At 36.6% G+C, this 23885-nt stretch overlaps 2 protein-coding genes across 3 annotated transcripts in view; both read right to left on the reverse strand.

Annotated features, from left to right (window-relative positions):
- Nucleotides 1-6540, reverse strand: part of NBEAL1 (neurobeachin like 1) — a 160620-nt gene extending 154080 nt beyond the window's left edge. For both annotated transcript variants that reach the window (XM_036023040.1, XM_036023039.1), the window contains exon 1: nucleotides 6413-6540. In XM_036023040.1, coding sequence (XP_035878933.1) covers nucleotides 6413-6463 — 51 coding nt within the window. In that variant the 5' untranslated portion in view covers nucleotides 6464-6540. The remainder of the gene's footprint in view (nucleotides 1-6412) is intronic.
- A 39-nt stretch (nucleotides 6541-6579) lies between these two features.
- Nucleotides 6580-23885, reverse strand: part of CARF (calcium responsive transcription factor) — a 71268-nt gene continuing 53962 nt past the window's right edge. Inside the window, exons 20-22 of the mRNA XM_036023041.1 lie at nucleotides 8410-8469; nucleotides 7738-8011; nucleotides 6580-6686 (exon numbers count right to left, since the gene is read on the reverse strand). Of these exons, the coding sequence (XP_035878934.1) occupies nucleotides 8446-8469 (24 nt within the window). The 3' untranslated portion in view covers nucleotides 6580-6686; nucleotides 7738-8011; nucleotides 8410-8445. The remainder of the gene's footprint in view (nucleotides 6687-7737; nucleotides 8012-8409; nucleotides 8470-23885) is intronic.

Consider the following 23885-nt stretch of genomic DNA (forward strand, 5'->3'; position numbering starts at 1 on the left):
TCAATTCTACCTTCTACCAAGAAAATTTAAAACTGATATTCAAAAGGAAAGAATAAGAAATTTTCATGCATCTTAACTTTTCATAGTGCATAAGCTCAAGTCAAACCAAGATATTTCTTTCTTAAAAGCTACTCCCATATCGGTAGATATAAAATATTTCTTGCTTTTTCATTTCTTGCTTTTACATCTAACTTTCTAAAATGAAGATGTAATTGGTAAACACTACTACTAAACTGCTAATGATTTTGGTTTGTTTTACTTAAAGTCAAACATTACTTTCCTTATGTACAAAGTCATGATTAAGCCACAGAAAATTAAGAGCCATTTCTATACTCTGCATACACCAACACTTACTAAATATGGATTAAATTATAAGGTTTGATATATATTAGTATATTTAACAAAAAGTTACATTAGGATTACAACCAAAATTAACAAATAAATAATTTTCTCAAAAGACTATCCATCCATTCCATTTTTTCCAAGTCTATGTATAGAAAGAAGTACTTGCCTTTTTAACTGAATGAAACACCTCTATAATCTATTTTCTTTATGAAATAAAACTTTTATTCTGAAAAGGAAGTTCACTCTGAGCTCACTGCAAAACTATCTATTTCAGTCATATTCCAGATTTAGCAGGACAAAGGGCAACAGCAGGAAATGGAGCATCATCAAGGTCCAAAACAAACTTGGTTCAGAGGGAAAAAAAACCCCCTCAAATCATTAGGATAATTAAGCACTATGCTTGTAAGCAAAAATACAGATTAAAAATGAAGACTTTCATGAGCATAGCCTCACCACCACTGATAAAAATATAATAAAATATTGCCCTCTATATAATTACACAATATAAAGGCAAAACGGAAGTAATTGATATACTTTCATGCTCATATATGTATTTCTAAAATAGTAATAAAGAATACATCTAAAAAGACTACATATTTATATTCTTACACTTATGGTGTATTTAAATAAAATCAATCCATTTATTTTTCAACAACTTTGAAAAATATGCATAATAGTTTTTTTTCCATTTGACAAGAGGAGAAAACTGAAAACATAAATTTGGTGACCTGTTTTTAGGTCCTTAAAATCAGAAACACATGTAGACTAATCTTGGCCCTAATTCTGTAGCATCACAAATATTTTTCTGTGTAAACTGAATTACCAAAAAATAAACCAGCTAATGAAAAAATTAACTATGAATTTCAACCCAGATTGCCACATTTTAAAATGTCATGTTTTTAGTCATTTTGTATCTTTTTACTGAATTAATGCATGTGATACTCTCCACAAGAACAAAATAACTTAATCTTATCAAAGACTTTGATAAGTCTCTCAAAGCTCAGTTTCTCTTCTGCATCTTATGGTGACCAACTGCAGCACTACCAAAAGGCTAAATGTCAAACTGAAATATACTCTTACTCCTAGTCAAAGAGAGCAGTTGGAATAGGGACTTTATGATACATATATGTCTTATTCTGTGCAACAGATGAATTCTAAAAAGTGGTATGAGACCAAAATTGTTCTCAGCACTTTCTCTCTTACCACAAGCACATTAAGTGAATCAACGGCAAAAGATACAAGGAATAATAATGTGCCTAATACAGAGAATATAAACTAAAATCTTTAGTATTAAAAAGTAAATCAATTTGCCTTCTACACTTAAGAAAAATATGCTCAGACAAGAAGTAGTTAACTACTTAACCAAAATCCAGATATATTAAATGTGTTCAAATTAATGTTTAACTTACAAGAACTATATGAAATGCACTGTTAATAAAATCCTTGACCCTGGGTGGGGATGCCCATTCAGAGGCAAGGAAAGTTCAGACTACATAATGTGAATTACTCTCATACACTGGTGAAAGAATCTGTAGAGAGCATGAATGTTGGGTGATAAGAAATTGTCCTGCCTATATTATGTAATGATAATTATATGCATTTAACAAATAACCTACCAGAAGATGAATGTTTCTAACAATGCAATTAAATCTTACACCTAGGAGGAGAAAATGAAAAGTTAGACCTAAATAGTTTGGTTAAAAAAAAAACAAACTGCAGCCCTGGCCAGGTGGGTCAGTGGGATGGAGCTTTCTCCTGAATGCCAAAAGGTTGTGGGTTCGATTCCTGGTCAGGGACCCTAGAGAACACAACCAGTTAATGGATCTTTCTTTTTTTCCTCTCTCTTTCTTCTCGCTCTTTCTCTTTCTCTCCCTCTCAGCAGTCCTCTCTAAAATCAGTTTTAAAAAAATTTATCCTCAAGATTAAAAGAAAAGTTGTTTAGAAATGTCTTCAACCTAAATGCACCAACATGAAAATAACATAGATACCATCCAACAATAACTCAAAGCTGCTTCCATTATGAAATTAGCCTTTGCTTTAAAAAAAACCCTGCAATTTTTTTCACCCAAATTACCGAGTTTAATATATGGATACCTATCTGCAAAAACCATGAAACCAGTCATTTATTTTAGTTCTATTTAAATGATTTTAATCAAAATATATAGGTTTGCACAATGTACCCAAATGGATAGAAGACATATTTGTATACTCTCTTTGTATTCCTTTGATTGAACAATATTACCCAAGTGTTATTTCTAACACAGTCCTATCTATGTTACATACCTACTAACCTTTTATTTTAAAATTTTTAAGATTTTATTTATTTATTTTTAGAGAGAGGGGAAGGGAGGGAGAGAGGGAGAGAAACATTGATGTTCCAGAGATACATCAATACATTGCCTCTTGCACACCCTCAAATGGGGACGGGGCCCACAACCCAGGCATATGCCCCAACCAGGAATTAAACCAGCAACCGTTCAATTCACAGGCCAGCACTCAATCCACTGAGCCACACCTGCCAGGGCCCTATGAAAGTTTTATAATGCTCAATGGCAACTTTCAAAACATCCCATTACATACAAACAGGGTGATGGTACCTTAATATTGATCCATTGTTAATACAGGGCAGAATACCTGTGCTAAGGTTAGCACTGTGACAAATAAGGAGTATGTCTTAACCTTAATGCCCTGAAGACGACCTTCAAAAATCTTCTTTAATCAGGTGTGTATACAATATTTGGTATGAATAGCATACCAACTTGGGCAGCAAAATAGTAAACAATGTTTAAATTTTCATCATTAAACTCGATAATCAAGAAAAACGGTCACCCTGGGAAGGATACTAGTAAATCAAGTCATTGTAAAAACAAACAGAGAAAAACCAAACATTTATTCAGCCTGCCTTCCCTTTAAGAATTGTCATCAAGCCCTGGCTGGTGTGGCTCGGTGGATTGAGTGCCAGTTTGTGGACAACAGGGTCACAGTTCAATTCCCAGCCAGGGAACATGCCTGGGTTGCAGGTTGGGTACCCAGCTGAGGGCATGCGAGAGGCAACACATCGATATCTCTCTCTCACATTGATGTTTCTCTTCCTCTCTTTCTCCCTCCCTTTTCCTCTCTCCAAAAATAAAAAGAAATTAAAAAAAAGAACTGTCATCAAATAACTGATGAGGGGACATTTCTCTATATATGTTCTACTAATATATAGACAAATATATAAAGAAATGATAGAATGGGGTATCAAGTTTTGCAAACTCCTAATGAAACAATTAATGCATAAATGCAAAACCCACTGATAGCCGAGACACTCCCAAGATAGTCTAGCCTCACCATGCCGAATAGAATATGAATCAATCAAGCCTCTACATATTCCAAGTTTGCAGACACCAGTGGAGAGGAACAAATAATTTATATCAAGGGAATTCAACCAGCAAAACCCTGGCTGAGAAAAACTCTAATGTTAAAACCTGGTTTCTTCAATATATAAAAGAAATTAAAAAGTGTGGTGAAGGGCAACACAGATTAAAAATTTAACATATTTTCAACAAAATAGGTGCTTTGTTTAAATACAGAGTCAAACAGCAAAAAAATAAAAACATTTATGGTACTACCAGGAAAGTCTGAACAGCGACCAGATATTTGATGATTTAAAGAATTACCATATTGCAATTATTTTTAAGAAGTTATTACTTATACATATATTTTTAAATCTGTATGGCTAAGACCATATGTTGTCTGAACTTGCTTCAAAATAATTCAGGAGTAGAGATGGTGTAGTATAGGGTTATAGATGAAACATCACTGAAAATAAATTGATAATGACTGAAGTAGGGTGATGGACACAAGAATTCACTGTAGCATCTTCTCTATTTGTGCCTCCCTGAAATTTTTCCATAATAAGGTTTTAAAAAGACAGATGAACTAAAGGGTTCTACATGACCATCCATGAAATAAGGACAAAAGAACTCCATGTCCTTCAGAGGTCAAAACAAATGAACTAAAATTTTAATGGTGAATTAGACAAATACTCTCCCTGGACATACACACTATTACTTACTTGACAGGTGAGAAAACTGAGACCCAAACGGGTAAGTCTTGCTCAAGGTCACAACACAAAACAGTAGCAGAACCAAAACTAAACTCCACAATTGCGAGCCCAAGTTGGAGCTAAACTGAAAGAAGATCTAAGTAGTCCTGAAGACTGAAAGCCCAAGGTGTAAAAAAGGTCTTAAAAGTCAGTCAGGTGAAAAGAAAAAAAGTCAGGTAGCTTGAAGGGTTGTATGCTAGAGTGAGGGCAATAAAGCTAGGGAGAAAGCATAGAGAACTGAGTGTCTGGTAACCCTCCTTCACTAGGGAGATGTGTTAAATCTATGACTTATCTATGAAAGCTACTTGAATTCAAGGTGTTAGTGGGACAAAGCTGTTGTCTCACAAGCAGCATACTCATGAACAGGTGAAACATAAAATCATTATGTTAAATAAAAATTTTTTGGAAACAGTTGAAAAAGTTTAAATCTTAAATGCACAAATGATTTAAATCTTACACATAAAATGGGACTTTATCTTCTGTCCAAGAATAGCCTTGAAAATCTGACTATGATGGGCCTTCACTATTTACTTAGATTTTAATGCACAGAAGGATTCACATTTACATTAAGTGTCATTAAGAATAAAACCTTGTGTATGGCAATGAACCATACTATCTTTTCAATATAACAGTGTCATTTAAATAAAACATGAACTCAACCTAGAAACAACATAACTTATTAATTAGACAATGTAACCCCATTTACCTTTTGTCACCCAAAAAACAGTAAAACCTAGTAGGTTTGATGTTTTCTTAAAATAAATAATTTTAAAACTATTAGGCATTCATACTAAAATGTGTTTTAATTTTTGACTAACATGTGTTAGTGACTATTTTCAAAAGTGTCTGGTGATTTGGATTCTTTTTTATTGGAAGAGTGGTCTATTTTTAAAAAGACATTTCTGGCATTAAATTACAGAAGACTAAAAGCTATTTTAAAAATCCATACTAAACATTTCAAAGTATACCTTCCTTAATTGTAGGAAATACCAAACCAGAAAATTAAAGAACATTCCAGTGTGACTGCTAAAATTTAATATTACAAATAACTGAGGTTATTTGTTAAAGAATACTTTCTTTAAAGAGCTGAAAGTATAAAAAAGGAGCTGGAAAGGACAATGCAGAAATGGAATCTGAGACTTGAAAACTTCACCACACACCTCAAGTAACTTAAGTAGATTAGAGATGTTTCTCTGACCCTTGCTAGTATCTTCAAAATAGTAACATAGCTCTCCTCACTTGAAAAAGATGTTTTTACTAGTACCCTTCTCCTCCAACAACCAAAAATTAAAGCTAACATGGAAAAATTCACAGAAAGATAAAAAGAAATTTTTTAATGACAAAATAAAAAATATTAAGAAGTCATAATGGATAAGACCATGGACTTGAATCAGAGTTTCCAGCTCAGTTCTGCTACTCACTAGCCCTCTTTGCCTCTGCAACAGTGAACAGAGGTAATTACAATACCCATCCCACAGAACTGTTCTGAGGATCACATGAGACAACACTCATAAAGTGCTAACATCATACCAAGCTTACAGTAACCACCTCAATAACCTTTTTATATAATCACTAACCTTTTTTATACAATTAAAAGGTTAACCATTAAAAAAATGCTTAATGCCCTTCTTGTGAAAATATTTCTATCCTCCCACTTGTGGGAGAAAAAGAAAAGCACAAAGAAAAATTAAAATATTTTATTTTTCACTTAAGGTAATAATTTTACTTACATAATTTTGGGATTATTGAGGATAAATATCAAATAAAAAAATCACACCCTACAGTTTTTAATAGTATGCCAATACTGTGCATGTATTCACACCGGAAAAAAATGGAAAACAACAAATCCTGTTTTTAAATTCTGGGTCATTGCTATCAATAAATACACTATTACTCATTAAATAAAGTGACTATAAGGCCAGTCACAAAATTTTATAACAAAGTATTTTAAAACTTAGAAATAAAAAAGAAGGCAGTTACCTTTGTACAATAAAGCATCCAAAGTTCAAAGAGCCTCTCTCTGGATGCCATTCTGGCTTTCACTTGCAGTTTAATTTTTCCTCAAAAAAAAAATTATGTTCAAGACCACAGCATGCTCATTTTATTTTCCAAGTTTTTCAGCTGTTACAGCAAAGCTCAAAGCAGTAGGGAAAACAAAAAGATGTGAAATAAATGGACTTCTGGTCAATAAAATTCAGTTCCAGCAGTTACTCCAACTTATCTTCCTCGGTGGTAGCTGGGCAATTAAATAAACCTGTGAAAGAATAAAATATGCAAATATTTGCCAGAAAAAGAGGTCGTATTAAAAATTTTAGATTTTATCAGAACTAGAGATTTATCTACTTCACTTCCCAGAAACAGGGTAATAAGCTTTTATTTAAACTTGTTAGATAAGATTTCACAGAAACTTGTAGTTCAGGAAAACATTATACCCAAAGGTATTTTAACATGAAGTAAAAAGTCAGAATCCTTTAAGGCGTGCTCATAATAAAAAATGCGCCCACTGATAATAAACAACACGACGTTAAAAAGAAAAAAAAAGAAAAAGCACACTTATTTCTCACATACAGAATCCCTTAGAATTTTCTAGTCTGCTTCTTAAACTTGGGAGTGTTTGCCCGTTGCGTTGCGTTGCAGGGCAGGGCGGGGGGTGGAGGGTGAGGAATTCCTGGTCTGTTTGTTTAACACTCCTCTGAGAGCGAAAATCAACCTGCCCACCTGGCCTCTCTGCCTCTTCCCATCCAGGAAGAAAAGAGAGTGCTCGCGCCCGCAAGAAAAATACCCTGGGAAAGTCTCCAAGCGTTTTTCGGAGATCTTTAAATTTCCCCCTCGCATCCCGGACAACCAAAACAGAGACAAACTTAAGGTGTGCCAAGCTGCCAAGAAAAGCTTTGGAAATGGGGCAATGATTGCTCTCCGTCTCCCACCCGCTATCCACGCCCGTCCCACCGCATCGGGACACACCCGAGTAAACCTCACCCCCTCACTGCCGCCCCTCATTCTACACCGCGCTCACCACCCAGCAACCGGGGCCCTCCCATTTCTGCCACGCAAACCCCTCTTCCCTACCACCCGCTCCCTCACTGCGCTCACGTTAAGGGGTCGCGCCGTCGCCGCATTCAGTCTAACTTGCTTCCCTCGCCCCTAGCCAACCCAAAGCCCTAAGTCGCCCCGTGTCACCCCGCAGCTAGGGGGCGGGCGGGAGAAGGAGGCGGGGCCCGATGGCCGGGAGGAGCAGGGGCGGGGCTGTCCCCAGGGCTAATCATTCCGGCCTCTGAAAATTCATCCGGCCCCAGGGCACTCACTGTTCATTGGTCGCTCATGCTGGCAAGGGGCGGGGTGACCTGAAGCCCCGCCCCAGCATACTTGCGCAGTCTCACTTTCTCCCACTCCTCAAAACCCGGAGGCCGGCGGCCAGCGCCTGCCAGGGTTCTCCAGTCTTCCCCAATCCGGGACGTGTATGGGGGAGCCGGCGTGCTGACGTCCACGCCCGGGCACTGCTGGGGTCCGTCAGACGTAGCGTTCGGCAGATGGCGTCATTTCCGGGAATCATCGGAGGGCGGGGAATAATGCACAGAGCTAGTGTGTATTTTGTTATGAGTTCTTGTTATAAAAGTGGGCTTGGTCCTCATAGTATATAGGAATGTGAAAACAGAAAACTTCCCCACAATCCCCCGCAAAAAAAGTCCTTTTCCTTAAGCGTGTTTATGCCTCGTTGAGTGTTAAGTTCAAAAGGTTTATTTTACCACAATTCAAGATTTCTAAAACGGTTTTGCTCTTTCAGGACAAGAAACAGAAGGGAAACGGCTGCATTTGCGACATATAGGCAACTTTCGGGGGGGGGGTGTTTAAAGGGGGAGAGGAAGATCTATAAGGTTAACCGCCTTTGGTACAGCTACGCATTTTTAAAACTTTTTGTTGTGAAAAATGTCAACCGTACAAAAGGAAACTAATGTAATGAAACCTCACATACATACCGTCGCCAGTCTCTCAAATTATCAACCCATCTTGCTTCATATACACCAGCAATCAGCAAACTGTAAAGCCCGAGAGTAAATATTTAGGTTTTTCAGACAATTAACAAAAATCAGAATAAGAATAATTCATGATATGTGAAAATTAGGTGAAATTCAAGTTTCAGTGTTGTAAAGATTGCTGGGATACAGCCATGCCCATACCTTTACTATTAATGGCTACTTCACCCTAAGAGTGAGAGTCATTTAGAGCAGTTGTTTGCAAATCATGCCTTTTCGCCATCTCTCCTCGTCTAGCAGGCATGTGAAAACGTCAGGAAGAGGGTGAGGAATCCCGTTTATGATACTCAGCAGTACCATTCTTCTAGCTGGCCAGTGCAAGAACCTAGAGAGTATCCTTGCCATCTATTGCATATACATAACATTCAGTCTAATCCTTTCAGCTGTAACTTCTAAATCTTTTCTGGTTTATTGTAAAGCCTTCCACTTTTTCTTTCTGCTTCCACCCATGCACACTCCCGATCCATGGATGGTTTTCAACATTGCAACAAAAGTGATCTTTCAACATAGAAACCTTTCCAATGGCTTCCCATCCTACTTGAAAGGGCCAGCAAGGACCTGTGCTTTGCTTGCACACTTCCCTCTCTAAATTCTCTAATATCCTGGCCTTCCCTTATTGCATTCCAGACACACGGCTTCCTTGCTGCTCCTCAAATACACAAAGCACACTCCACTCTCAGGGATTTTAAATAAACTGTCCCTCAACCTGAAATGCCCTTTCCCCTGATGTCCACACACAATCTTCAAGTCCCTGCTCAAGCATCCCCTTGTCCATTTGTGAAGCCTGGAAGATTTTTTACTCCAAATTTCATCTGTTGACATCCTAACCCCTGAGATGATGGTATTAGGGGGTGGGGGACCTTTGCAAGATATTTAGGTCTTGAGGGAGGAGCTGTCATGAATGGGATTATTGCTTTCATGAAATAGATCTCACAGAGAACATGCTAGCCCTCTCTGCCTGTGAGTACACAAGGAGAAGTCTGGCAGTTAGAAGGGGGCATTCATGTAAACATACTAGCACTCTAATCTTGGACTTGTCTCCAGAACTGTGAAAATTAATTTCTGTTTAGAAACAATCTGGCGTGGTATTTTTTGTAGCAGCCTAAACAGACTAAGACATCCATGAAACATTCATTCCTTGACCCTTTGTTAAAAAATGGCATGCCTTTTTCTCCCTTTATTTTTCTCTGTAGCACTTGCCAGCTGACATGACTTCTTTGTTTATTATGAGTCTCCCCACTAATAAAATCTAAGAACCCTGAAAACTGGGCCTTTATTCACTCCTATATCTTTGGGTCCTTGAATAATGTCTTAAGCACAATAGGAGCTCAATAAGTATTTAAAGACTGTATAATGAAAGAAATAAATTACCTCTTCCACTATTTATCTGTTCTATTCAACCTCTGATTATGCTCCCATTACAAACTATTAGTTTACAGCATGTTGGACTCATCATAAGAATAGCACTATAAAATATAAATGTAATCAATTTGTACATGATAGCAAAAATGTGTTGTTCATAAAGACGATAGTATTGTTGTACACATTGTTTCTCAATGTTTCCCTCAGAAACTTTCAGGTGCATGTCAATCATCCAGGAATCTTGGTAATATGCTGATGTTGATTCAGCAGTTCTGGGATTCATGCATGGGTCAGAGTTCTACTCAGCTCCCAGCTAATGCCAACGCAGTCCACACTTTGAGTATTAACATTCCCACTGTTAATACAAGATGATTTTGTTTTTGGAGTGCTACTGATAGATTTGCATCCATCTGCTCCCATTTTCTTCCGCTTCCTTCCCCTTCGTCTCTAGTGACAAAGATATTACAGAGACGTAGTTTGTGAAACACAACCAAATCAATGGCTACATGTAAGCACTGAATCTTCAAACATGGCATCATTGCAGTTACATCTAGAAAGGGATAAATACATCATCTGTTGTGACAAATAGATGTTCCTGTTGGGACACAGAGAATGGCAGTATTTTGTTTTTCATGTCCACATCATAGGATCGATCAGGTTTGTCACCAGTAAGAAAACTCCAGAGCTCTGACTTACCCTAGTTAGTTCATAAAAGACGAATGAATGCATGTAACCTGTGTGGCAGGTCCATCCTTTCTGTTCTGCAGGAGGTCTCTAGCTATGCACTAAAGAGGGGAAGTTCAGGGAACTTATTTACATTGTCTCTGAGGAACCTGCTAGTTAATTCTCTTTCCCATCTAATGATCCTAATAGTGGGATAGGCTGGTAACCATTAAACTTCTGTGAGCAAGGATTATCCTGTTCTAATGTCTCCTTTCCATTTTCACTCAGATGAATTACACACTGGATTACGGCAAAGGACTAAGCAGTTCTTATGCTGAAGACTTCATGTCCCCCAAAGATTACTGGACACTGCCGATTCCCTTAGCTCTCCCAATTCTCATCGGTTTTCCATGTGACCCTCCTCAAAGTCCTACCTTTCAAGTGTTCTCTTCCAATGTCTTCATTATCCTCGCAGAGTATAGGAGAGTGTGGGCCTCAGCGCCTTCTTGAGTCTGTCAAATTCTGCTGAAGGCATCTATGTTTCAGCTAGATGCCAACAGTCTTCCTCTGCTGAGGCTTCTGACAGCTCCCAGGAGAGGGAATAAGCTTTGGTTTTATGAGTTCGGTATAGAAACCACTAGCCATATGTGTTATTGAACAATTTAAATGTGACTTCTGCAACTGAGAAATGAATTTTAGTTTTCTTTAACTTAAATAGTCACATGAGGTTACTGTACTAGACAATGCAGCTCTAGTTATTTTGAATTGTAGGAAACAAGTTAAATGATAATTTATTAAAAATTACTTCAAGGTATAGAGAAGTTGACTTGCCCTGTACTGCATTGCTTGTTGTTAACAGAACTGGAACTTGAACCCAAGACTCCTTAAGCCTAGGCTTTTTAAAACAACAATAACAACTATATTGTGCTGCCTTTTTTTAAGTCCACAGGATGAATTCAGGGCAGCATTTCTCAACCTCAGCATTATTAACATTTTGGACTGGATAATTTTTTGTTTGGAGGAGTTGTCCTGTGTATTGTGGGATGTTTAGCAGCATCCCTGGCATCTACCCAGTAAAAGTCAATAGTATCTTCCAGCCTCGGCAACCAAAAATGTCTTCAGGCAAGGCAGACTATGGCAGTTTTGCTGGTGGCAAAACTGGGAGCAAAACTGTCCCCAGTTGAGAACCTCTGGTTCAGGGTTTTCTAATCACATAAAATATTCTTCAGGACTCTCATGACAGCCAAGGTAAATCCAACTTACTTACTGCAATGAGAACTTCGAGAACGTGATCTTGTTTTAAAAGTGCGAATTCACTCAAGACAGGGCTGCCTATTAGCGGCCGTCACTAGAATGAAGACTAAAAATCAAGCATGCACATCATTTCTTGAGCACCAACTATGTACATAGTACTATACACTTTAAAAATATATTTTATTTATTTTTAGAGAGAAGGGAAGGGAGAAAAAAAGGGAGAGAAACTGATGTGTGAAACAGCAATTGGTTGCTTCTCACACGCCCCAACTAGAGACCTCAACCCAGGCATGTGCCCTGACTAGGAATTGAACCAGCGACCTTTCAGTTCACAGGCCAGCAGTCAGTCCACTGAACCACACCAGCCAGGGCCTGTTTACATCTTTTATCTCTAAGTCTCTAACTAACACTGCAAGGCAGATTGAATTCTTCTCATTTAACAGATTAGATAATATGGTTTAGAAAGTTTGAGAAACTGGCACAAGGTCGGTCACAAGGCTGACTAACAAAAGGAGAGGTAAGATCCATACAAACTAGGCATATCTGAATGTGATGCCCATGTACTTTTTACTTGGATACCCATCTCTCTAAGAACCTCTTTAGCACTCAGGACTGAAAAGCCAGATCTGAGGTATTAGATTGAAAAAAGAATAGAAACAATACACAGAATTTGTAAAGAGCTAAAGGTACACTCAGTGGGGAGAGTTGTAGGAGACAACCACCAAGTAATTACTACGGTTAAGGCAGGCTTCCAGTACAGAGTGCTACCTGAACAAGATCTTGAAGAGATGTTGAAATCTGGGTGTCCGGGAAGAAGAGGCCAATTAGGTAAAGGCTTAACTCCTCAGGAAATTTGCCTCCAAATTTTGAGGAGAATATAAGCAATCTAGCTGGGGTGGAAGAAGGAAGGAGATGAGGTTGGGAAGATACAGGTTGCAACTAGTCCTGATTGCTGACTCAGTGATTTAGATTTCGTTCTGTATAAAACTACAAGATTTTAAGTGGGGATACGATGAGATTAAAACTATATTTGTTGTTCTAGACCTTTGATATCTTTCCCAAGGCAACATGTAATCATACACTCCCTGCAGCATATAAAATATAGTAATTAAAATTCAGTTGAAAGATGAAAGAAAACCACTTTGCTTTCATATATAATGAACTTTCTACAGTGGCTGGGAAGTTAATTGAAAGTTAAGACTTCTGCAGTCTACAATAGGGAAAAATTCTTTAATCAAAAAGAAAAAGGAAATTACAGAAATTTGAAATTTAAAAATTAGCATTTTTCTTTTTAAATTCTTATTTCCTGTGAAGAAAAGAAAATTTTGAGACTAGGAGAGATTTCTTATTCTAAGAGAGCAGTTGTCATGCACTTCAATTGCTCTCATTTAAATTCATGTTAATCAATATCTGAGATTTCTTGTTATGTAACAGGAATATTTCTTTCTTAGAGCAATACAATACTATAAGAATTAAAAAGAAAAAAATAAACCTCTGTGTAATCTCTACCCCTGTGTCTACTGTACCACCACACATCTCTTCCTCACATTTTACACATTTGGGGACCCCAAAAAACAGAATTTATTTATAAAAAAATTGGTATATGTATTCTTACATGTTTAAACTTTAGTCACCTTCAAAGTACTCTCAATTTGATGCAATATGCCTTGTTTTTTCCACTGCTCAAAACAGTTTTTGAACTCGTAGATTTTGATGCCTTTTAGTACTTTTCCTGTTTTTTGCTTCTCCTCTTTCACACTGGCAAAATGTTTCCCTTTGAGGAATTTTTTCATCCAGGGAAACAAAAAAAAATATCTCTCGGAGCGAGATTGTTGAATAGAGAGGGTGGAGCATGGGAGCCATGCTGTTTTTGGTCAAAAATGCTGAAGACTCAGCACAGTGTGGGAAGGTGTGCTAGTGAGTCACCCAAGAAATGGGTAAACGTGTTGAGTCTTCAAAAACAAAAATCACTGAAACCCAATGCAGCCTCTCACAAAAACACCAGCTGGCACACTGATACAGATGGGTTCCTAGATCACTCACCTAGCAGGGGAAGCCTATAGGGGCCCACCCTCCAGAAAACAATTCTGGTTTTTGGGGGGGTGCCCCCTCATATTTCTGGCATTAATCTAAATTAGCATTCCCAGTAACTATATTTGGCATTGTTTTCACTTTTTTGAATGATACTTTTAACTTATATATTCATTTGATTTATTGGTTTGTTTTAGTTTTTATGTTTGTATGATAAGGTGGGTTAAAAATTATCAGCTTATTTGGAAATACGTTTATGAGTTCTAGACCTCCAGTGGAAACCACTGTAACTGCGACTCACAGGGCCTTACTTTTTCATGTAACACCAAAATTGTAACAGTAATCAAGTAGGAAACACTTAGAAAAACAGATCTCAGGTTAGAATTCCTAGTTGTGTGGACACTATGATACACAATAAAAGCAGTGAACTCAACAGTGATTAAAACAAAAAGTGCTTCACAGTCTTTCAAAGACATTTCTTTAAAAAATCATTTCACTTTCCCTTTTTTATTATAATGGATTTAATAAGAGGGGGTAGATCTTTGTTTACTGAGTATTCCGTTCTCACATTTACTTCCTGCCAAAAAGATCATTAGCTTTTGTTAATCACATGACTCATTATGATGAAACACATTAGTAGATCAAGAAGATTATGGTTCCCAGCTGTGGAAAATGGTGCCCTAAAGAAATAAGCATGAATAAAACAAAAGCTTGTTTCAGTACAAATAAAGAGGGAAAGTAGATGATTAAAGACAATTTTTTTCAATTTAGTTTTTTGTTTTGTTTTGCTTTGGTTTGTGGTTTTTAAGTTTCCAAATGAGAACTCAGCAGTCCCTGTAAGGGATATACCATCAGTTGATAATTTTACAGATAGAAATGGTATCACAAAAGCCATATTTTCTAATTTTCTTAATTATATTTTCTTATTGTTTGTAGTTACCCACTCAGTTCCATTAAAAACTTTAAGCAGTTATTCCACTTGACTAGATTATGGTAAAAAGGCAAGAAATTCTAAAAGCCAAATTAGGCATTTTGTGTAATATTTTATGTATTATAAATTTTATTTCTCATTAGTCAGTTGTGATAGTTATTAAAATAATAGAAATTATGGAAGCAATTATAAATTGCAGATACCTGAGTGACCAGTAACTGATCAGCTCAGTCAGCATGTACTGGTAGATAACATAAACAGCAACATCCTTTTCTTTTTAGGTTCCTTATCCTCCCCTTTTTACAGTTTTTGCTTTAAAGTGATATTTTGGTCATCGCCAACCTTGCCCACTTCCTGGCTGTGCCCCTTTGAGTCTTGTTGGAACATTGGTGTTCAGTGGTAGAATTCTCGCATCCCTGGGAATCCTGTTAGCTTTCTCTCTCTCCATTTCTGTTCTTAACCACTTGTACAAATTAAGGAGTGAATTAAGCTAATGTAACAGAGATATGGTGAAATATAGTGGATTATATAAGACAAGATTTTAAATCTTTCTCTTATAACAACCTAAAGGTAGGTAAGCTATACAGGTGGTAGGGCAGCTCAGTTCCACAATGAGATTTAAGGATCCCCATTTTCCCTTTCTCGTTATTCTTCCAACCCCTGGGATGCTGACCAGTGCAACCAGCTCACAGGAAGGGAGAGAGAGGGGAAATGAAGCGCCATGTCCTTTTAAGTAAGTGATGTGGAAGTTGCACATCACTTCTCATATTCCATGGGCTGGACTTCAGTCAATGGCTAAATCCAGCTGGGAAGGATACTGGAAAACACTATTTCTCATACGGAGAAATTCATATGCCAGGTTAGTACTATGGAAAAACAAATGGGGGGGAGGGGGAGGAAAGGGAAAAGTCGCAGTCTGCCGCACTACCTTACTCCCACTATCATCGGGATGATTGGGCTTGGTCTGTTTGATTCTCTTATAATACCAATATTTCCAGAGCCTAAAAACTATTCACTTGTATCTACATAACATGCTTCTAAAAGGTTCCTATAAGTCTTCTTACTCCACAATTCTTGTATAACATACCACCTGAAAACTTAGTGGTATAAAACAAACATTTTATTGTGCTCAAACCTTCCATGCACCAGGAATTTGGGCAGACCAAAGAAGGGGGATAGCTTATCTCTACCTCACAGCATCTGGAGTCTCAGCTGGGAGGCTCAAAGGCTAGGAGTGAATCCATGGCTGAGGACAGAGATAATCTGGAGACATTTTCATTTACATGTCTGAGAGTTGGTGCTGGCTGTTGGCTGGGATGTCAACATAATACCCTCCTATAGCCTTTACATTTAGTCTAGCTGCATGGGCTACTTTAGGCTTTCTCACAGTGATTTCTTAAACAAGAAACAAAAAGCACTAGTCCTGAGGGGGAAAACTGATATAACTTCATTAGGCTTAAAACCTATTCCTCAAAGGCAGGGTAGAGAGAGAGTGAAATAATATTTTCCCTGGAATGGGAAAAAATATTTGCAACACATATATTGATAAAAGACTCTTATTTGGAATATATGAAGAATTCCAATAAATAAATAATGTAAAACTATCTAAAAATTTTTAAATGGGCAAAATATTTAAAATGGCCATTCACAGGAAGGGAAATACAAATGATGAACAAATATTAAAAAATATTCAAACTCAGTTGTAATTAGGAAATGCAAATTAAAGCCACAATTAAAAACCACTATATACTTATCACCTTTGCAAAAATTAGGAAGTCTGGCAATAAAAGGTATTGTTGAAGATATGAAACAACTGGAATTATCAGACATTGTTAGAGCATACATTGGTATAATCAGTTTGGAGATCAGCTTGGCACTATTTGGTAAAGCTAAAGATGTTTATATCCAATAACCCAACCAACCATTACTCTGTATGTGGGCTGGAGAAACCATGCATATGTGTACCAGAATATATATACCACATGTACATATCTGTACATACTTGGACATCAATCTACATATTTCACCAATTTAACAGATTGAGGGAGAAAGACCACATAATCATTTCAGTAGATGCAGTATGTGACAAAATTCAAAATCTATTCAAAATATAAAGTATTGGCAAACTAGAGAAGATCTGAAATATAAAGGGCTCTAAGTGTATATGAACAACAGAATGTAATGCTTGCTTTTTAATTTAAATTTCCTCTGATTTATTTGGTATACAAAGATAATATCTCAGAGCCAATGTTCCTTAAAGATTTTGTTTCTATTTATTACAACTATATAACATTAAATATTTTTACAAAGGGCTTCAAAGGTCAAGGCGGTTGAAAATAAAAGTGTTACTGCTACTTGGGAAAAAATATGGTTACCACATTAATATATTAATACATATTCCAAAGTACCTTATCTGAAGGGTCACCTTTTAATTTATACATGAGAATTCTGTACGTTGGCAGGTAGCATACTTTCCTTATGGTAATTTTGATAGTTCATGAATTGTTTAATTTAGAGTCAAATCTGGTTATAACACAAGCCCTGGCCAGGTAGCTCAGTTGGTTAGAGCATCATTCAGATATGCCAAGGTTGTGGGCTCAATTCCCAGTGGGAGCACATACAAGAATCAACCAATGAATGCATAAATAAGTGGAAAAACAAATCAATGTTAATGTTTCTCTCCTTCTCTCTCTCTCTCCCCCTCTCCCTTTCTCTTTCTCTCTTTCATCAATAAATAAAAATTTTTAAAATCTGGCTATAACACAAACTTTGGAGTAAAAAAAGTCTTGGTTTTAGGTCTTTAATTGTTGGTTTCCTAGTTATATGATTGTGGGTAAGATATATAATCTCTCTGAGTTTGTTTTTCTTCCATAAAACTGAGATAATAATACCCAGGTCAGTTGTGAGGATTAACTGATAAATAAAAAGCATCTGGCACTCAATAAATATTATGCAGTATTATATTTGGGAGCTAAGTTAAGTAAATACATGTTAAATGAATAAAACCTTTACTTTCCATCATTGCTGATAGTCCAAATGATGCATAGCTTGAGGAAGGGTAGGGCAGGCAAATTAAAAAGAAAAGTACATGTTGCTAGGTAGCAAGTCATTATGTAATTCTTTAAAAAAATCTTCACCCAAGGACATATTCTGTTGATTTTAGAGATAAAGGAAGGGAGAAAGAGAGAAACACAGATGTGAGAGAGAAACATCGATCTGGTGCCTCCCACACACACCCCAACCAGGGATCAAATCACAACCTAGGCATGGGCCCTGACTGGGAATCGAAACTAGTCTTTTGGTGTACAGGGCAACATTCCAACCAAGCTGCCCAGCCAGGGCTAAAATGACTTTTTGAAACACTAAGCCTTGTATTGTACGTTCCATGTACAATTATTAAAAAAACAAGTGACTAAACATGTCATTCACTGTGTGTTTAACTTTGTGCCTATGTACAAAGTACATACAGTTCTTCACAAGTGAATATAATTCCTCTTTTATAACAAATGATTCAGTTTTTCTACTAATTTTTTCTTTAAAATAAGTCCTTTCAGGCTTGCATTATGAGCAGGAATACAGCAAAGCTAGGGAAAGTAAAGAAATTTGAGAATTCTAAGATTCAATGGTTGTGACTTATCTAACATCAAATTTTAAGATTACTAAGCTAAGTATCAGAAGACTACTTTAAATGATCATGTCTATACAACTTCAGTTCCAAATGATTTGACCTGTCATAAACATGCCATTTATTCCCTGCAATTTAGTGTTCTCAGCTATAAAATAGGAAAATAATACTTATTTGGGTTCTATCACAGAAATTTTATGAAGAAAAGTTAAACAACGTGTAAAAGTACTTAGAAATAAAGTGACTAACAAATCCTACCTATTTCATGAGGGAAATAGGAAGATGAAATGAAATATTGTACATACAGTGAGTTTTTCCCTACTAACTATACACCACTCATAAGGTATTTTTATGGCTGTGGCCATTATTACTGTAAGGCATTAATCAAATACAATAGTATCCAAGGGGAAAATTAATGTAGAAAATCGCAGTCTAGCGTACATTTTTATAATAAATTCAGTAATACATTTAACAACTGTACTATTATGTAAATATAGTAAGTGCTGATATATTTCACAAAATGCTATCTTATTCATTTGTTTTATACCTATGAAATTTTAACTACTTGAGTCACATTCAGTTATCTAAATAATTTTGCTCCTTCTTTTCAGTAAAATACTCTAGTGTTTCAAATATAAATGTTTCTCAAAGGGCCCTAACATTGAGAGTTGAGAAGAGGGAAAAGAAGAAGAAAAGATACTTCTACACAAAATCTTTTTAACAAGCAGCTGACTTCCTCTTAAAGTTCATGACCCATGATTACTGCTATTAAACAAACGACTCCGTGCTGCTCACCCATGTGATGCCACTTTATCGCAAATCAACTTCTCTGTGACCTTCAAGTTTTCTGTTCAATTCTGGACTTCAATTTTGGATTCCTAGTTTATTTTACACATACATATATTTACATATATATTATATAGATATTTTTAATATCCCATAAAACTGCTAACCTGAGTGACTATTTTATTTATTTTATTTTATTTTTATCTTTATTGTATTTTTTCCCATTACCATTTAGTCCCCTTACATCCCCTTCCCCCAGCAATCACCACACTGTTGTCCGTGTCCATGAGTCCTTTTTCCTTTTTGCTCCATCACTCCATCCCCTAACATTCCTCCTATCCTATTAGCTGTCATCAGCCTAACTCAATGCAGTAAAAAGGTTTTAATTTAGCCCTGGCTGGTGTAGCTCGGTGGATTGAATGCGGGCTGCGAACCAAAGCATCGCAGGTTTGATTCCCAGCCAGGGCACATGCCTGGGTTGCAGACCACAGCCTCCAGCAACCACACACTGATGTTTCTCTCTCTCTTTCTCCCTCCCTTCCCTCTCTAAAAATAAATAAATCTAAAAAATAATCTTCAAAAAAAGATTTTAATTTAGTGGATAATGCACTGAACATTTTCAAGTACACCTGGGTTATAGCTTTAAATTTGACATTAACTATATGACTGGGAAAAATTTTTATCCCCTCTGAGCCAAGTTCACTGATATGTTTCTTTTTTTAAAGCACAGGATCTGATTTCCACGGTGTGTTTTAGGTCTAAAAATGTTATGCTCTAGACACAGAGAGCAGACTGGTGGTCAGCAGAGGGCGGGGGCGGGGGGTTGGGAGACTGGGTGAAAGAGGTGAAGAGATTACAAAGTATAAATTGGTAGTTACAAAATAGTTATGGGTATGTAAGTAAAGCATGGGGAATATAGTCAGTAATATTGTGATAACTATGTATGGTGCCAGTTGGGGTACAAGAAAATCGAGGGGAACACTAGGTAAAGTATATGATTGTCTAACTGCTAAGCTGTACACCTGAAACCAATACAAAATAAAAGTTAAAGTAAAAACAGTTATAATCCACTATTATTTATTGATACCTCTGATAAAGTATAAGTCTCTTCCATCTACTCTAGTTTGATGGCTTATGCAAATATGATGGATTAGTTCCAGAATGTTAGTAAACTTGAGGAGGGCTGAATTAGAATTTGAGGGTTAGAATTACCTTTATTGGCCATCAGCTAATGTACGATTGTGCGACTTGAGGCCAGGGACAGTAGCTAACTCATCATCGCAAAACAGAAAAACTGAAAACCAAGCACCTAAAGTACAGAAATCTCTCTCAGCTAATTATTAACATCAATGATTTTCAAAACTGTTCCTTCTATATACCAAAACTTTTTTTGATTTAGAAACTCTTTGAATAAAATAAAGTAAATGTCATGAAATAGTAATACTTTAAAATTACTACATATTTTTATTAATGCAGTTGGGCAAATAATTATATATATGCAAGTCATATTATTTGGTTAAAGACAATGCTAGCCCTGGCTGGTGTGGCTCAGTGGACTGAGTACCTCAGTTCAATTCCCAGTCAGGGAACATGCCTGCATTTGGGGCCAGGAACCCAGTAGGGGGCACATGAGAGGCAACCACACACTGATGTTTCTCTCCCTCTCTTTCTCCTACCCTTCCCCTCTCTCTCTCTAAAAAGAAAAAAAAAAGAAAAAAAGACAATGCTAGATTCTCAGATCCCTCTGATTAATGTACAACCCCTCCACAGTCTAAGACAACTGGTAGGGAACTACTGATAAAGACAACTAACAAATATACACAGAAAGAAGCTAAATCTCAATTTACACTAAAAGTTCAAAGTAATATTTCAAATCGTACCTTCAAATGTTGACTGGCACTTGACAGAATTTTCTCCTTCAAGTTTCAATTTCTCTTTTATAAAATAAGAACAATAATTGCAGCTTATAGGACTGCTATAAAGATTGAAAGATAATTATGTAACAATACAATGTATACTATATAGTAGATTTTCAAATAATATCAGTTCCTTCCGTATGCCCTATGCATTCTGAAAATTACCATGGTCAAATAGGAACAGAACCTGCAAAGCTTATGTGTCAGGAAATGTGATGTTACAGAATGAGAAAAGAAATAAAATTCTTCCAAACTACAAAATCTGCATCAGACCCATTTAGTGAACAAATTGTTCCATTAAAAAGCTTTTTATTACTAGTCTGCATCCAGCCCCTGTTGACAGATTTTCCACATAATTAGAAGTATTATCAACACTGGGGCCCAAGTGGGTAGTTTCCACAAGTCATGGGCTCTATAGAGGCAAGGTATTTCAAAGAACCACTGCATTCTGTCACTCATCCTCACTCTCTCAGGTTGCAGATGAAGAAACTGAGGACCAGCGAAACAAAGTGACTCACCCAGTATCACTCAGCTGAGTAAGTGGCAGAACTAGTTCTCTGCTCCCACTACTTCACAGCAATTTCACTTATCTTACAAACTACTTATCTGACCAGCACCCATTGCTGAGTTTCTATTATAGTTTACTTCCCGTGAAATACTTTTGACAGAAGGGTATAGACAAAAATAGAAGAATTAATTGGAGATAAAATTGCAGAGCAGGGTTAGGTGACATTAGAAATAATCAATTACAGCTAGATGAAATTCTTTATAATTTTAAACATTTCCTCCTTTATATTTTTTAAACTAGAAATGAGTAAAACACTAGCTTCTGTGCTTACTACTACAGAGTTAAAATCTATGGAACTGTAAACTCTAGTGTAATTAAAAATTAAAATGACTTCAGTGTTTCCATGGAAATAAAGACCTCATGAATAAACAATTACTATTATGCAATTGATATAGAAGTCCGTACCTTTGAAAGCCACACATTGTTTTACAGTTACTACAAGCTAATGTTTTTGTTTTGTTTTGGGCTTGCCTATATACCGTGGTTAAATTCTTCCTGAAGGTCTAAATATACCCATAGTTTTTATTAATATAAGACTGATAAATATTACAATCTATTTTCAAATGTTAATCAGATCTAAAAAGAGAGGACCTTCTTAAGAGAGTTGATATATTTACATAAGTCTAGCCATCTTTTTTATATCTACTTTTGTAATGTCAAGATCTAATTGGCTTTAGTAAGTGATTCATGAATGGGCAGCACCCCTTCTGCCAACTACAAGGATGCTCTGGCCCTCTTTTTAAAGCAAGAATTTATACTGCCATTTAACCATATTTTAGGTCAAAGAAAAATAAGTGAAAAGTTACATAGTTTATTAAATCAAAAATTAAGTAATGTATAAAAAAGATAAAAAATTGATAGCTTAAGGTAGTTAGTTAAAAAAGTAAAGACTAGAAAGCAAAAAGTTTCCCAAAATATTTTGTAATCAAGTTTAGAAATCTGATGCCCCTTACTTGGAGAGGGGTGTTATATGTAAATATGGTATATTAAGGGACATTTAAACTGGAGTTGCCTTATATTATAATATCTCTTGGAGAGCTCTGTTTATAACACTGAATATGTATTATTTTTTGACTGAGACTGAAAGGATTGCTTCAAAAAGCACCTAATCTTAGAAACTCACTACCCGAACAGTTCCTCACAGGTTCCAAAGTAGACTTAATTGATCAGTCTGAAGCAATCTTGGTGTTCCTTTTAAATATTTGGCCATTTTTCCCTGTTCTAGCTAAATAAATGTTTGGAGGGCCCCAGGGCTAGATTCTGAACATTCTTTTCTTATCTATGTTTTATTCTCAGGTGATATGCCTATTTTCTAGTTTTAAATACCATCCATATGTCGACAAACTACAGAAATGTTTCTCTCCAATTCAGATCTCTAGACTTGTATCACTATGTGCCTACTTAATATTTCCATTTGGAAGTAAAATTAGCCAGGTCCAAAAGATAGCTTTTGCTTTTCCCTTCCAAACCTATTCCCTCCATTAGTTTTCCTCAACTCAGTAAAACTCTCCGCCATTCATACAGTTGCTCTCAAGCTAAAACTCTAGGGTCAATTCTTCATTCCTCCCATTCCTTCATAACACCATCCCTGCACCCACTCCCCAATAGCCAACCAATTGGCAAGTTCTGCTGTTTCTGCATCCAAAATATATACTGAATTTGTCCATTTCTTTGTCTCCTGCATCACTATCACTCCAGCTCCAAATTACGTTAAGTTCTCACCTCTGCAAATGCAATAACTGCCTAAGTTTGCTCTCCGTTTCCATTTGTCCCTCTACAACACATTCTCCTACAACATAAAAACCAAGGTATATCACTGCTCCTTCAAAAATCCTCTGATGGTTTCTGTTGTATTTAGAGTGAAAATGGCCCTAGCTAGTGTGGCTCAGTGGATTGAGTATCAGCCTTTGAACCGAAAGGGTCACCAGTTCGATTCCCAGTCAGGGTACGTGCCTGGGTTATGAGCCTGGTTCCCAGTGGCGGGTGCACGAGAGGCAACCACACACTGATGTTTCTCTCCCTCTTTTTCTCCCTCCTTTACCCTCTCTAGAAACAAATAAAATCTTTATAGAATGAAACTGATCCTATGATTACTATGGGCTCTAAGCCTTCTGTACTTCTCTGACCTCATCTCATATCATCTTTTCTCTTGCTCTGTAAATTTATGCCACACTGCCTTCTTTCTGCTGTTTAACTTTTTTTTCCATCTCAAGGCTCTTGTATTTACTGCTCCTTTAAAATTCTCCTCCCTGCTTTTTGAATGATGGGTCCTTTTCACCTGTT

The sequence above is a fragment of the Phyllostomus discolor genome, chromosome 4 (assembly GCF_004126475.2).
Source record: "Phyllostomus discolor isolate MPI-MPIP mPhyDis1 chromosome 4, mPhyDis1.pri.v3, whole genome shotgun sequence".
NCBI lineage: Eukaryota > Metazoa > Chordata > Mammalia > Chiroptera > Phyllostomidae > Phyllostomus > Phyllostomus discolor.